Source organism: Gallinula chloropus, assembly GCF_964237585.1.
Source record: "Gallinula chloropus genome assembly, chromosome: 17".
NCBI classification, from domain to species: Eukaryota; Metazoa; Chordata; class Aves; order Gruiformes; family Rallidae; genus Gallinula; species Gallinula chloropus.
Window position 1 is genome coordinate 11,852,440 of NC_140102.1, and position 14,713 is coordinate 11,867,152.

General features: G+C 53.5%; 2 protein-coding genes across 2 annotated transcripts in view; both read left to right on the top strand.

Moving 5' to 3' along the window:
* Positions 1-3,089: 3,089 nt before the first annotated feature.
* RPLP0 (ribosomal protein lateral stalk subunit P0) lies at positions 3,090-6,109 on the top strand. Its single transcript, XM_084271946.1, has 8 exons — positions 3,090-3,100; positions 3,293-3,396; positions 3,776-3,951; positions 4,050-4,137; positions 4,417-4,563; positions 4,904-5,089; positions 5,412-5,552; positions 5,871-6,109. Exons 2-8 carry the CDS (start codon positions 3,343-3,345, stop codon positions 6,033-6,035), a joined length of 957 nt encoding a protein of 318 aa, XP_084128072.1. The 5' UTR covers positions 3,090-3,100; positions 3,293-3,342; the 3' UTR covers positions 6,036-6,109.
* A 320-nt stretch (positions 6,110-6,429) lies between these two features.
* The window catches only part of GCN1 (GCN1 activator of EIF2AK4), a gene marked incomplete at its 5' end in the record, with an annotated part of 43,032 nt that continues 34,748 nt past the window's right edge, over positions 6,430-14,713 (top strand). Inside the window, 12 exons of the mRNA XM_084271828.1 lie at positions 6,430-6,447; positions 8,679-8,781; positions 9,775-9,838; positions 10,423-10,554; positions 11,694-11,802; positions 12,503-12,601; positions 12,684-12,818; positions 13,139-13,207; positions 13,294-13,402; positions 13,818-13,892; positions 14,154-14,282; positions 14,511-14,561. Coding sequence (XP_084127954.1) covers positions 6,430-6,447; positions 8,679-8,781; positions 9,775-9,838; positions 10,423-10,554; positions 11,694-11,802; positions 12,503-12,601; positions 12,684-12,818; positions 13,139-13,207; positions 13,294-13,402; positions 13,818-13,892; positions 14,154-14,282; positions 14,511-14,561 — 1,093 coding nt within the window. The remainder of the gene's footprint in view (positions 6,448-8,678; positions 8,782-9,774; positions 9,839-10,422; positions 10,555-11,693; positions 11,803-12,502; positions 12,602-12,683; positions 12,819-13,138; positions 13,208-13,293; positions 13,403-13,817; positions 13,893-14,153; positions 14,283-14,510; positions 14,562-14,713) is intronic.

Genomic DNA, 14,713 nt, shown 5'->3' on the forward strand with positions numbered 1-14,713 from the left:
ATGCCCTTGCTGTGTCTGAGCAGAGAGGCCAGGTCCCCTCGTTGGTGCGCGTGTCTGTGTGTGGCTGGCGCTGAGCTTAGCTCCAGGGCTCCAACTGGGAGAGATCTTTTTTTACCCAGTCCCCCTGACAGGAGGAGCCTCTTCCAGTGGGTTTCAGTGTCAGCTCCCTGAGCAAATCCTGACACGTGGCCCTCTGCTTTGACACCTCTTGTCTGCATGCCTGCACTCTGAGCAGTAGCACAGTGAGGGCACCGTGATCTCTGGGTCACCTTGGCTCTGCATACCAGAGCCATGTGCCACGTGTGGCTTGCTGAGGTCAGAGTGTCAGTGCAGGCAGCCAAGAACCTTGCAAGGGTCTCTCCAGTTCCAGTACACTGTAAGGAGACAATACCACTTTTTTTTTCTTTTTCTTTTTTTAAGAGGAATCAAGATATTACTGTGTGGGGTGGTTCTTTTCCCTTTTTCTTCTTTTTTTTTTCCTTTTCAAATTTTTTCCCCTAGTTTGTTATTCTCTGCCTTTTCTCACCACACTGGAGCAGGAGGTGGAGTAAGCCCCAACCGTCCCTCAGCACAGATGTGCGCTCCTGTGAGTGACATCCTATCCTCTCCTCTGTCAGCACCCAGGTCTGCTCAGGGCATCTGCTTCTCCTGGGAGAGAGGAAGAGGCATCATCCCTTCTTTAAAAGCAGTGCAGAGATGTTAGAACACAGCCTTCTTCATCCACCCCTGTCGTGAGCGAATGACGTGCGTGCACTCGTCTGGCTCAGACTGTCCCACCTACGGGGGCCTGAAACTGTCACAAGAGCAGGGAGAAGTTAGAGGGGTTTAAGAAGCCAGGAAAAAGAAAAGACCTAAAATTTATATCCTTTTTTCTTCCTTTTTTTTTTTTTCTAATGAGACCTGTCAGCCCTTGGTATTTCACTTCTCTGTGCTCTTATTAAACATGTTCTACTGAGAGATGCTAGAGCAATAACCTTTTATATTGACTGTTACTGGTATAACAAGTCCCTTGGGTTAGTTGTGTGTGTGACACACTTGGGGTTTTACTATCAAAGTGAATACTGTATCCTGTCTTTGATAAGAACTGTAGATTTCTACACTGATTTTGAATTCATATCTACTTTGCTTTTAATCCTCTTATACAGAAATTGGTTTTGAAGTGATTTTAAGGAAGCAACTTTTTATATCAAGCTGTGCTCTTCTAGGCAGTATGCCAGTTGTGCTGGCTTGCTGCACTGTAACCTCAATGCTTTGTTAAGCCTAACTAACATGCAATATTTTATTTTTACTGCGGGTTGGGAGGGGCTGGAATCTATAGGGAAGGGAATGTAACTTGTAATATTTTTTTCCTAGCACAGGCAGGTGAACTGTGATTAGCTTTCCTCCCCCCCCCTCCTCTGGGTCACCTAAAAGTGTGTTTTTTGGTTTTTATTGTAACTTGTAAACTGCTGTATTTGAATCACCTGCCATTCTCCCAAAGCCGAGCTTCCAGGACGTCATAGTGAGTCTTAATATGGTGCTGCAGGGGGAAGAGAGCTCAGACCTTCACCCTTGCTTTCTTCTCTTCAGCCACCTGAATCCAGAACAGAGCTAATAGGGGAGGGATTCCTTTTCTGCTGTGGAAGAAAGAGGTCCTGTGACTAAGGAGGAGAAATGGGGAGCGACAGACTCTGTTCCTGACTAGCTGTGTAACTTTGGGCCAGTCACTAAACCTTACCGTGCCTCAGTTTCCCCATCTGTAAAATGGGGGCAGCTTAGCCTGGATTTGTGAGGTTATTGGGAGGCTTAGTTCACGTTTGCTAAAGCACTTTTAGGTCTCTGCCTGGAGGGTGCTATGGAAGGTGAAACATCACACGCCAGTGCTCTGTGGTACCAGCCGAAGCAGCGGTGCTTGTAATTCCTTCTCCAGAGCGCTACAGCAATATCCCCATGGAGCCTGGGCTCTGCTTTTCAGCTGGGCAGGTGCATTAGGGGGCTGGGGGCAACTGTGTCAGGAACCAGCAAGACCTTAGGCTGGGATCCATGGGTTCCTGTCCCGCCTGACTTTGTCACGGTGCTTCGCTGCCAGCTGGGGTCCCTGAGGCTGTTTGAAACCCCGGTTGGTGGGGGTGAGACCGGGAGGAGCTGCGGAAGCAGGAGAGCGACAGCTGCGGCAGCGGGGCCGAGCACAGCCCTGGGAGAGCCCGAGGCCAGAGACCTTCATGCGTTTGTCTCTTCACCTCTGGAGCTGATGTGACTTAAACGGGACCTTTCTACGCTCCGTGTGTTGCGTCTCGCTGAAAAGGGCAACTCCGTTTGGCCCCGCTGGGACAGCGCGAAGCTGTTGTGGCGGGAGAGGGGCGAGAAGCTGCTGCTGTCAGCCGCAGACTGTGGAGGCCGTGCCTCAGTTTCCCTGGCCGGGGAGCCTGTACCCTACCTCACCCCCAGCTGAGGCTTGTGTGAGTGGCGCCCCTGGGCGCAGGGTGCGGGGCCGGGGCCGGGCCCGCCGGGCGCTGGCTCGTCTCCCGCGCGGGACCGTGCCTGGGTTCGGGGCTGGTCCGGCTGCCGCCGGGCGGGGCCGCTCCAGCGCTGCCCCTGCGGTGTCCGCACCGCCCCGTCCTGTGCTTTGGGCCGCGGCCCTGCCCGTGCGAGCGGCCGGGGGGGCGCTGGGGCTGTGGGGGGGCACGGGGAGCGGAGGCTGCCCGGGGCGGGCCTGGCGCTTCTCTCGCTTGTACGCGTACAGCTGCGCTTCGGCTCGGTCGCTTCTCTATTTCGCGCGCTCTGGTTACGCCAATAAACCTCTTGCCGTCACTGCCGCTGTGTGGCCCTTGTGTTACCCTCCCGCCGGCGGGAACCGGCCCGAGGAGCCGCTCCTCCGGCCGCCAGGGGGCGCCCCAGGCCGCGCCTCCCCGAGCCGCACGGCCCTCTGCGCCGCCTGCGCCTTCCGCTCGCGTCAGGCGCGCTGCTCGATGAGAGCGCCGGCCCGCCCCGATTGACAGGCGGCGGCAGCCAATGGGGTGCACGGGCGTCCGCCCGCGGCTCGCTGCGATTGGGCACGAGCCGCGATATAAAAGGAGGTGGGTCCGCCCTCCGGCCTTTCTTTCCCGGAGCCCTCGTGGAGGTGGGTGCGCTGCGTGGCCTCTCGTGCGGGGACGGGGACAGGAGCGGGACCGCGACCGGCACCGCGACCGGCACCGTACCGGGCTCTGGGCCGCGGCCGGACCGTCGGGTGGGGAGCGCGGGGTGGAGGTGGGGAAGAGTTGGGAAGGGAAGGGAAGGGTGGGGCCCCGCCTGAGCCGCTTCTCCCTGGCAGATCCCGTCTCGTCTTTAAACCCCCCGGGCGATCCTTGGAGCACCGCCGCGATGCCCAGGGAAGACAGGGCGACGTGGAAGTCCAACTACTTCATGAAAATCATCGTGAGTGTCGGCGCGGTCCCGGCGGGCTGAGGCCCGCCCAGGAGGCCCGGGCCTGGTGGGCGCTGCCGCCGTCTGGGCCCGCAGGGCCTGCCGGCGGCCTTGGGGAGAAAGGTGGGGTGGCGCGGCCTGGCCTGGCCTGGCGTGGGGAGCCGTGATTCGGTCCGGATCAGCGGGAAGTTGCTGTGGCAGCTCGGGATGACTGGCTGAGGGGTCTAGCTTGGTATCAGAGTGGAAGCTGAACTTCCTGGCTCAGCTGGAGCTGAGCGTTTCCAGACCTCTGAGAGTTCTTTCGTTCGCTTTAACCCGCTGGTGGTTTCAGTGCTGCTTTGTGTGCTGGTCCAGATCTCTTTGCGTGGTTACAGTGTTTTTCTTGCTATAGCAACTTCTGGATGATTACCCAAAATGTTTCATTGTGGGAGCAGACAATGTGGGATCCAAGCAAATGCAGCAAATCCGTATGTCCCTGCGTGGGAAGGCTGTTGTGCTGATGGGGAAGAACACTATGATGCGCAAGGCTATTCGTGGTCACCTGGAGAATAACCCTGCATTGGAAAAGTGGGTACTGCTGTCTGAATGTACTCCTGGAACCTCTTGTTTGGGAGGAGCAGGCCTTGCCTGAGAAGTGGAACTGAGGGCTGTCATCTTTCCTTCAGGTTGCTGCCTCACATCCGTGGGAATGTGGGCTTTGTGTTCACCAAGGAGGATCTGACTGAGATCCGAGACATGCTGCTGGCTAACAAGGTAAAGGGAGATCAGCCCCTGCTGCATCACTGGGCTGGGAGTAAAAGTGTAACTCAGGGTGTGTGTGTGAGGTGTGTTACCTGATTATTGTGAGTCTTCAAGATTGGAACAAGGCTGCAGCAGCTGTAGCCAAACTGCTACATTTCATCCATCTGCCTCGAGTGGGTGCCTGGGTGCTGCCCACCCTGGAGGAACACTTCAGGGTGGGGTTGACACCATCCCATGAGATCCAAGAGAGAGATGACAATTACTTCAGCTTCTTGTTTTCCATTTCTCCAGGTGCCAGCTGCTGCCCGTGCTGGTGCTATTGCTCCTTGTGATGTGACTGTGCCAGCCCAGAACACAGGTCTTGGACCTGAGAAGACCTCCTTTTTCCAAGCCTTGGGCATCACCACGAAGATTTCCAGAGGAACCATTGAAATTCTGGTTAGTGAACAACATGCTGCTGTCCTTAAAGCTCTTCCACGACTGGAGAGCCCTGATTGTGGTGGTTGATGGAGCTGTAAAGTCTTGGCAGGTTGAAAGAAGATGTTGGGCCTGGCTTGGGGGTGCATTGTGGGGGGATTTAAGTTCTCCATCAGGTCTAAGCTGCGTGGTTAAGCTCTGCTGGAGGAACCTGCAGGAAGGCCTTTCTCCACTTGCAGAGCCTGGTTTTGTTCCTTCAGTTCTATCTGTTGCCATTGGCAATGGGTGTTTGTGTCCTGTTTATGTTAATGTGCCTGAACTTCTTGGTGCCTATTGACCCCTTTTCTCCTTACTTCCTCAGAGCGATGTGCAGCTCATCAAGACTGGAGACAAAGTGGGCGCCAGCGAAGCCACCCTGCTGAACATGTTGAACATCTCCCCCTTCTCTTTTGGGTTGGTGATTCAGCAGGTCTTTGACAACGGCAGCATTTACAATCCCGAAGTGCTGGACATCACTGAGGACACCTTGCATAAGCGTTTCCTGGAAGTGAGTGCTACAACCTGTTCCCTCTCTATTCCACCTCTTCTGCTGATTTGTGCTGGCAGCCAGCAGGACCCTATGGCAATTCCTGCAGAGCCAGGAGCTTTTCCCAGTGCCCTGCAGAAATGGTCTGGCGAGGAGTTCCTCCTGTAGGCACTTCAGAACACGCTTGAGGCCATTTAAATCTGTGTCTGATTCCACTGGAGCTGTGGTGTTTGTGCACGCTGCGCCTCGTTACGCTGGCAGTGTGAAATGTGCCGTCGTGTACCGTGGTTTCTAGTCCAGGTTGCTTCTCAGAGCACAGAAACATGAGTGTCTCTCCTCACAGGGTGTTCGTAACGTGGCCAGCGTCTGCCTGCAAATTGGGTACCCGACCATTGCTTCTGTGCCCCACTCCATTGTCAACGGGTACAAGCGGGTCCTCGCCGTGGCCGTGGAGACTGACTACACCTTCCCGCTGGCTGAAAAGGTAACGGCAGCGTGAGGCTGGCAGTGCAGCCAGGCCCCTGGACAGAAACACCTCGTGTGTCCCCTGGTGTGAAAGGACCCAGGGACCTACCTGTGTGGGAGGGGCTGTCCCTGAAAAGAGGTGCTTGCTCCCTGTGTTGTGTGTGGGTGGCAAGAGATGGGTGAATTCCCTGGTGTTCCTCCCTGCCCTGGTTCATCGTGTGTGGCTGCCAAGAATTCATCAGTTGTGCTGCTGGCAGGCACAGCCTGCGTGGCACCGAAGGTTTGGTCCTTCAAAAGGCTTCTTTCCTTCCAGCTCACCTTTTTATTGCTTTTGCAGGTGAAGGCGTTCCTGGCAGACCCCTCTGCTTTTGTGGCTGCCGTGCCCGTGGTAGCCGAAACGGCCGCGCCGGCTGCTGCTGCTGCTGCTGCTCCTGCCAAAGAAGCGGCGAAGGAGGAGTCGGAGGAGTCTGACGAGGACATGGGCTTCGGTCTCTTTGACTAACTGTCAGCAGCCGCCTGTGTCTGTGTGTGTCAGATCTGGTCCAATGGCAGAAATAAAGAGCTCTTTTACACCTCCCTGTGTGCCCGCGGCCGTGGTGTGTTCCCGGGGCGCTGGGGAGCTGCGGCCCCCGAGGGGCAGAGGGCGGCCCGGCCCTCCCTGGCCGGCTGCTGCGGCCGGGGCCGAGCGGAGGCCTCTCGCCGGGCGGTTTGGCCGTGGGGCCGCCGCCCGTCGCCCTCCCGCTCCCTGCGCCCGGGCTGGGTCGCGCCGTGCGGAGGGGCCGGGCCGGACGGGGCGGCAGCAGCGCTGTCGCCATGGAGACGGGTCCGCCCCGGCGTGCTCCGCGCGCGGCCCGCAGCCGGAAGCCGCTACCGCTTCCCGGGTCGCGGGCGGCGCCATGGCGGCCGACACGCAGGTGAGTGCGGGAGGGGCCCGTGGCGCGGCGGTCGCGGCCCGCTGGCGGCTGCCGGGGAGTCCGCCCGGGGCCGCGCCCGCTGCCGCCGCGCCGCCTTCCCTCGGCCCGTCGGCGGGGGCTGGCTGGGCGCCCGCGGCCAGACGGGGACGTGGCGGCCGGCCCTGGGCGAGAAGGCCGCGCCGGCGCTGCCTGCCGGGCCGTCCGCGGGGAGGCCGCGCCAGACCCTGGCAGCCGAGCCGGGGGTCGCGGTAGCCCGGGGGCGGGGAGGGGCGCGGCGGCGGCCGAAGCGAGTTCCCGCCGAGCGACCGCCACGAGCACCGACCGGGTCCTCGGGCGGGTCCGCGGGGGCTGCTGTCCCGTCCCCCTCCCCGCGCCGGGCCCGGCAGAGCCCGAGCGCCCTCCCCGGTCCGGGCCCCTGAGCGCGGCCTTGCGGGCTGTGCCCGGGCCGGCAGGGTCCGGCCGTGCGCCCCGACGGGCTTTTACCTCCCGGCACGGTGCCTCGAGTTGGACGTTCCTCGGCTCCCGGGGGCTCCGGGCCTTGCCGGCGCCGCCCGCGACCGTGCCCCGCGCTTGCAGCAGCGCTGCTTGGTTCTGCCTTCCTCGGGCTGTGCCTGTGCCTCCTAATAAAACGAGCGGCAAAGGGAAAACCAGCCTGTCCCAGGGGCTCTTCCGCAGAGGCTGTGGAGATGCAGTTTGTGTCGGTCACCGAGCTGCTGGGACAGGCCTGTAGTGTGACTTGGGATCTGTATTTTTGATTTTTAGGCTCTTGGAGTGATTTTAATGTGGGGGTTATTTTTTGTCTGTACGCCTCCTTGCTTGTGATTAAGCCCTGTGAGTAAGCACAGCGTGGTTTGAGTTTGTCTGCCATGAACTCATGTAATTAAAAGGTCTGAAAGAAGATGGGCTGTTTAATGGCAGCTGCTGCTGTCGGTTCAGGTGGTAAGACATCCTCCTCCTCCACAGGCTGACCTGTACCTGCATGTTCAGGGTGCAGCCCTGCTTTCAGCTGGGTGTTAAGGAGAGCTCGGTGTGAGGTTGGTCACCTGGGCAGGGAGGTGTGGGTGTCTCTACAGGATTCCTCTTCCTTCAGGCAGCAAAAAGCCTTCACTGAAGGCAGCTCTGGAGAAGGATGGAGGTTTCCTGTGCTTGGAAAAAGCTTGTTGTGGCAAAACTGATGGAGCTTTGCTCAAAGAGGGGCAGAACAGCTTTGTTGAGTTTCTAAATGCACACTGATTTGCTGCCCTTCCATAAGATGGTGACAACAACTACTATTAAGATACAAAGTCACTCAGTTTAAGAGGTGAATCTTAAAAGGTCTTTCTTGAGAGCTGAGTTGTGAATGCAGAAAACCCGTCAGCACAGACCTGGCAGAGCCCTGTCCAGCCCACACACAGTCTTCTGTCCTGAGTGACACTTGGAACCCCATGGAGATGCTTTCAGTAGCCCCAGGGGCAGAACACTGATCATTGAAATTCCTCCTTAGTCTTTCCAGCACATCTCACTGTCTCCACTTGGGAGCTGATACAAGCTACTTACAGGAGTTAAACTCCTCGAGCTGTCCCAGGCTGTCCCACTGTAGCTCCAGGCATGCAAAAGCAGAGGCATGAACCCCCCACCCCACTTTTTTGGGGAATTTTTTTCTTTCTTCTCTTGGTGCTACTGATAGCTCCTGGAAGGGTTTTCACTGCAAGGCACAACCTTTTGTAACCTGTTGGGTCCCGTTGATGTGTGTGTTAATCCTGGAGGTGACTCAAGGTGAGCAGCTTGTTCCTTTGCTGGGATCCTGTTGAGAATTTCACAACTGTTGCCAGCAGAAACCACAGAGCAGTGTTCCTGTCAGCCCTGGGTCATCTGCCTGGGCTTTAGGAGGTGACATGAGCTGAAAAGCACCTTTGTGTTCCTGAAATGTATATTTTTTTGGGGTGCTTTTGAAAGGTCCTGTACTCTAGGTCATTTGTCTTACCTCTCACTCTGCCCTACTTCTGGAGGAGCAGATGTAGGTTAGACAGGGCCTGGGTTAGCACAGTGAAGGCAGAGTCATCCTTTGGCCGGACAGAAAGGTCTCTGAGCTGCCTTGCATGGGAGGCACAGGGGCCCTTTCCCTGCAGGTAGGACTGTGTGTGCCCACAATCAGTCACACTAAGGTGGTGTGGCAGCAGGTGACATGTTCTGTGCTCTCTGTGTGAGAGCAGAGCCAGGCTGATGGGCTTTTTCCTCCACCTGTGTTTTAGATTTCTGACACACTGAAGCGGTTTGCGGTGAAAGTAACTACAGCCAGCGTGAAGGAACGGAGGGAGATCCTCACTGAGCTGGGAAAATGCATTTCTGGGAAAGGTAACAGCTTTGGGGCACTCTGCTGGTTAAAACACTTTGTTTCAAAGGCACTGTGAAGCTTGTGGGGTCCTATCCTGAAGCAGGAGTAGCCTGTGCTTTCTTGTGGCGTTCATTAAGCATGGGGCTTGGCGCTAACACAGAACTCCAGTTACTGGTGTGTTTGCTTTTCCAGTTAGTGCTGGGTGTAGCAGTGTGGGGAGGGGGTGAGTGTGGAACACTTTAGATCATGTTAATAGGCTGCACCTCAAGTACTGTGTTCAGTTTTGGGTCTCTCACTACAAGAAGGACATTGAGGTCCTGGAAAGTGTCCAGAGAAGGGCAACCAGAAGGAAGGGGCTGGAGAGCAAACCTTACATGGAGTGGCTGAGGGAGCTGGGGGTGTTTAGCCTGGTGAATAGGAGGCTGAGGGAAGACCTTATCACCACCTACAATTACCTGAAAGAAGGGTGCAGAGATGTGGGTGTTGGTCTCTTCACCCAAGTGACAGGTGATAGGATGAGGGGGAATGGACTCAAGCTGCACCAGGGCAGGGTCAGAGCAAGCATCAGGAAAAAGTTCTTCACCAAAAGGGTTGTTGGGCATTGGAACAGGCTGCCCAGGGAGGGGGCTGAGTCACTGACCCTGGGTGTAATTAAAAGATGGGTAGATGAGGTGCTTAGGGATATGGGTTAGTAGAGGACTGGTGTGGTTGGTCTCAGTGATCTCAAAGGTCTTCTCCAACCTAGTGATTCTCTGAAGAAAACAGTTGAGAATCTTTCTGATGTACCTAATTTCCTGAAGCTGACAGGAACAGCGTGTGTTCCAATTTTTCCTTACTTTAAAAACATGCATAAAATCTGTAAAAAGAGAGAACTCTTGCCTGTGATCTTCACAGATGAGTTCATGGGTGTGTAGAGGCTGTGAGGTGTTAGTTGTGAAGGGAATGATGTTTGTGTTAGAGGTAAGGAACTCGCTGATTCGTGAGGAAGTGTTTTGAAATAGATTCTGTTACAGATCTTCCAGAGGCTGCAGTGAAAGGCCTTTGCAAACTGTTCTGCCTTACTCTTCATCGATACCGGTGAGTAACTTGATGTGGGGAGGCTGTGCTGTTTAATCTGTCAGTATTTATGTGTTTAATTAGTTAAATTGTTATGGAGTGTCTGGAAATGTTACTGTGCAGCATCTCATAGATGTGTATGGACACTGGATGGTGCCTTCTAGTCATAAGGCTTGTGAGTTATGTTTGAAATTAAAAAGTTTCCCAACACTTACCTTATGTTTCACTTTGACTTTTGTAATTAAAACCTGTATCCTGTGGTCAGACTGCAAGAATGAATGTCCATGAAGCAGGACTACAGGTGCCTTTAGACAGCTTTTAGACACTTCTAGACTAGATTATATTGTGGCCTGTTGTGGAGAAGCTGTTAGAACCTGTGTTTTCTTCTGCAACCTGCTGGAGAACCTCAACATAACTTCTTTCAGCTGAGGAAGGGAATGGAGCTTTCTGCCAGAAATGTCTCTTCCTGGAACAGAGAGGAGAAAATAACCATTAGCTTGACTGCTAAAATGAGAAAACCATGTCCTTTGTGTGATGCAGGTGTAGAAATAGGTGTAGCCTTGGCCAGGTCTGTACTGTTCACAGAGATGTGTTTTCCCTTCTAGGGATGCAGCGTCCCGCAGAGCCCTGCAGCTGGCACTGCAGCAGCTGGCAGAGTCCCAGCCAGATGCAACAGCCAAAAACCTTCTGCAGTCGCTTCAGTCTTCAGGGATCAGCGGCAAGGCTGGAGTTCCCAGGTGCTGGATGAGTTTCCTTGTGTGGAAGCCGTTCTGAGTTGCTCTTGTGTTCAGAGTGATGCTCCTGGTACTGTGTGCCAGAGGCGTTAAAGATGTTTGAGAGGCAAAGCTGTTAGTGATGGTTCAGATGTTCCTCTTGTGCCTTTTTCATGTCTTCTCTGAAAGCAGGAGGATTATCTCCGTGTTACTGCTGGTGGGTTGGGTCTGATTAGCTTTCAGGTCTGGAGAGATGAGCAATAAACTATTTTATCAAGAAATAGATTTCAAAATGATTAGGAAAGAGAACTTCCTTGCTCATTTTTGTTCAGGTGGTGGAATTCAAGACCGTGTCGTAGATAGGAAGGTAATGCAATTGGAAGCTGAGCTGAGAAACAGACTGGTGTGGTCTTGTGGTAGCATCTGGGAGCACCAGTGGCTCCAAAAGGGGACAGAGGGTTTGTTCAGCTGACAGAGGCCACAGACTGCTGTCCTGCAGTGCTGCTGTGGTCAGCTGGAAGGGCAGCTTTTAGAAAAAGAGCTGATCTTGGTTTAAGGACCTGCAGTGACGTGGTACTGACCCTTCAGTCGCAGTGGCTGGCTCTGGGTGCAAGGGGCCTTCCTGTATTTCACTCTGCGGTAGCGCTCGGGGAGCTGCAAGGGGATACCCGTTACCTGCTGTGGAGGAGGAGGAGAGAGAGAGAGCTGAAACCAGAGCTGAGTAGTGTGCCAGGAGGGAATGTAAGCTGAGAAATGATTTGGCAATCTGAGGCTGGGAAGCTCTGACAGTAAAGATGAGCAGCAGATGAGAAATCTTGAGTCACTTCTTTGAGCGCTCCTAGTTGGCAAAGTATTTAACTCATTTCTCTAATGACACTGCCAAGATCCAAAAATGGCCTTTCTTCTGCTGAGGTTTTGTGTTCCCAGCAGGCAAGACTTGGCCTTGTGGTGCCATTCAGAAGTTCTAAGTGTTAAAGAGGAGCTTAGGAGGAGTAATCACTTCCTTTGAATGCTTAGACTGCAGCTGTATTTTTATCTGTGATAATATTGCCTCACTTGGGAGCTCATGTTCTGACTTGGGTAAAGACAAATCTGTGATGGACTACTAGGTGTAAGTTACCAACTGGGAGCTGTAGATTAACCTCCTCCTGTTTGTCCAACAGTAAGAGCAGTGGATCTGCAGCCTTGCTGGCACTCTCCTGGACGTGCCTGCTTGTACGCACGGTCTTCCCAACACCTGAAAAGAGACAGGGAGAAACATGGAAAAAAATGGTAGGTTCTTTTTGGTTTGCAGAAATACCCCTTTGCAGATAAGGACTTAATGTGTCTGCTGTCTTTTAAGTTGCTGAAATGATGCAAATAATTCTGGATGTAACTGACAATGCCACTTCAAAATCCAGGTGTATTTGACCATCTTTTTTGCTTTCTGGTTTATTTTGATCTCTCCTGTTCTGCTGGAGAAGGCAGGAGGTGTATAAAGCATGACAGTGGGGTAGTCTTGCACCTGCACAGAGTTGCTCTGCATACTGTGGGGTACACCAGTGTTTCTAGGCTAGGTGTGCTGGTGGTGCCTCCATGGTGCAGCCTGCATCGTGCTGTGAATTCCTTGGGCTTCCCTTGACATGGGTGTGTGTGAGATTCCATCATACACTGTCAAGTAGGCTTTCGCTTTCTTTTCATCTGCTTTCACAACCTGGACCTGCAGCCATGCTCATAGCACCTTGGGATAGAGTTGGAACACATTTTAAGAAGAGAAAGAAATCTGATACAAATTGCTGTTTTCAAAGTCAGGGTTTCCAAGAACTGTTGTGCGTGGTTCTGCAAAGTGGTGTGTGTTGGAAGAACTTAACATGACCTAAGGACTGTTTCCCAAGCAGATTCAGCTAGTGACTGGCATCTGACATGTCTTGTTTGCTGTGAGCTCTCTGAGAAGCAGGGGCATGAAGGTTTTCTGGGCTGTTTCCCTTGGCAGGTAGAGGTTCAGTGTTTGCTCCTTTTGGAAGTCCTGGGAGGTTCTCACAAGCAGGCGGTGGATGGGGCCATGAAGAAGCTGAACAGGCTGTGGAAGGAGGTGATGTATGCCTTAAGTGACCATATTCAGTAGCTGCTCTGGGTTCTGTTGTGTTAACATGCTGTGCTATTTTTCTCTTCAGAACCAAGATCTGGTGGATCAGTACCTAACTGTCATTCTTGGTCTTGAACCGAACCAGAGCTACGCTGCAATGCTGGGACTTCTGGTGCAGTTTTGCACAGCCCAGAAGGAGATGGGTGTTATTAAACACCACAAGGTACATCTGCCACACTGCTCTTTTGGTTTTGCAGTAAGTAGTGTCACTTCTCACTGTAGAGAAGGGGGGTGGACAGATGTCTTGATGAGGTTGGAACTTCACATCGATCCCTTAGATACACATTTAGGTCTTGGTGCATTTGTGAGTTGGGCTGAAGGGTAGGGCAGAGGGCTCAGATATCTGCTTCTGCATGTGAGGATGGAAGCAAAGCTTCTGGGGGAGGATGAGGTGGGGTGTCAAGCCTGGATTTTCCCAATGGTGTGTGGAGAGCTTTGTTTAGGTTGTGATGTGGTTGTAACTTTGTGTTTCTGCTTGTTTAGAGTGCTCTTCTGGATTTCTACTTGAAGACCATCCTTATGAGCAAGACAAAGCCTCAGAAGCACGTGCTGGTGAGACATGCTGTTGCAGAGCTGGATGTGCTTGTGTCCTATGTGCAGTGTCCCCTGCTGTGCTGAGTGCTGTGTTCCCTTCACAGGACAGCTGTTCCCCGCTGCTTCGCTACATGTCTCATGCTGAATTCAAGGACTTGGTTTTGCCAACCCTGCAGAAATCCCTGCTCCGGAGCCCTGAGAACGTAATTGAAAGTGAGTGTGTCATCTCTCTGCATTGCTGTGTCAGGGAGCACGAGCAGTTGTTCCTTAGAAGTCTAGAGCTGTGGTGGATTGTGTGTCTCTGGACGGTGCTTTCTGTCCTGTGAGTGTAGGTGGCAGGATTGTCTGGCATCTAAGGGTTGGATGTGGAGAAGCAACATTTGTGGTGTGATCCCAAGTGTCTGGGTATGTGATAGCTACTGTTTGCACTGTGGACAAAACTCCACAGCTGAGTGCTAAGAATAATCCTGAACTAATCTGTTCATTTGGAATCAATGTCAGTGTTTTTAGTTCCCACTCCTTACTGACCCTGTCTGCTCTTGATGCAAACTCTGGAGAAGGGTGTATGAAAATGCTGAAAACAGTTGCTTAGCAAAGTGTAATATGCCATTCTCTCTTCTGTCTTCAGCCATCTCTTGCTTGCTCGTATCTGTGAACCTGGATCTCAGCCAGTATGCTCTAGACATTGTGAAAGGACTGGCCAGTAAGTACTCTCACTTCTGGAGGGAGTGATGAACTCAGAATAAAGCTTTCTTCCAACTTGCTGGCGGTACCTCTGACAGCCTGATTGCTGGTGAAGAGGCTGTTTTATATGGGAGGGAGGAGGATGCTGTAGCTTGGAACTGGTGTAGTTCACGTGATGGTTCCAGAAACTGAGTCAAGCCACATGTAGAGACACGTGCTTGTCTTGCTGATTCCATGCAGTTGGTTGTAAGGAGCTCTTAGCTTGGGTGCTGTTTCCTAGGTCACCTGAAGTCCAACAGCGCGCAGCTGATGGATGAAGCAGTGGTGGCATTAAAGAACTTGGCTCGCCAGTGCAGTGACCCTTCGGCTGTGGAGTCGCTGGGCAGACACCTTTTTGCCATCTTAGGGGGTGAGTATGTTGTTGGGTGAGCAGTGGAGGTGAATGAAGATTTCCTGGCTTCCAGGACTTCCATGTGTCTTGTTTTCTTTTGTCCTTAGCTGCCTGTGTGGCAGGGGTGGCTCAGCCTGGATGGGGATAACAGGCAAGCTGTTGTATTTGTAGAGAAGGCTCTTGCTGTAGCACATAACCATTGTCTGTCTGTGAGTCAGCTGTCACCCGTTTGTTTCTTGTTGGCAGGCTCAGAAGGGAAGTTGACAGTTGTTGCTCAGAAGATGAGTGTCCTTTCAGGTGAGGATCCTAGAGGAAAGGTGGAGAAGCTTCAGCAGAAGGCTGAGTGAAAAGCACCTGTACTTAACCCTTCAGGATTCCTTGCCTGTCCTTCCAAATTCTGGTTAATGTCATAGAGGGTGCTGGATACCATGTGCCAGTTCTTTACTTTC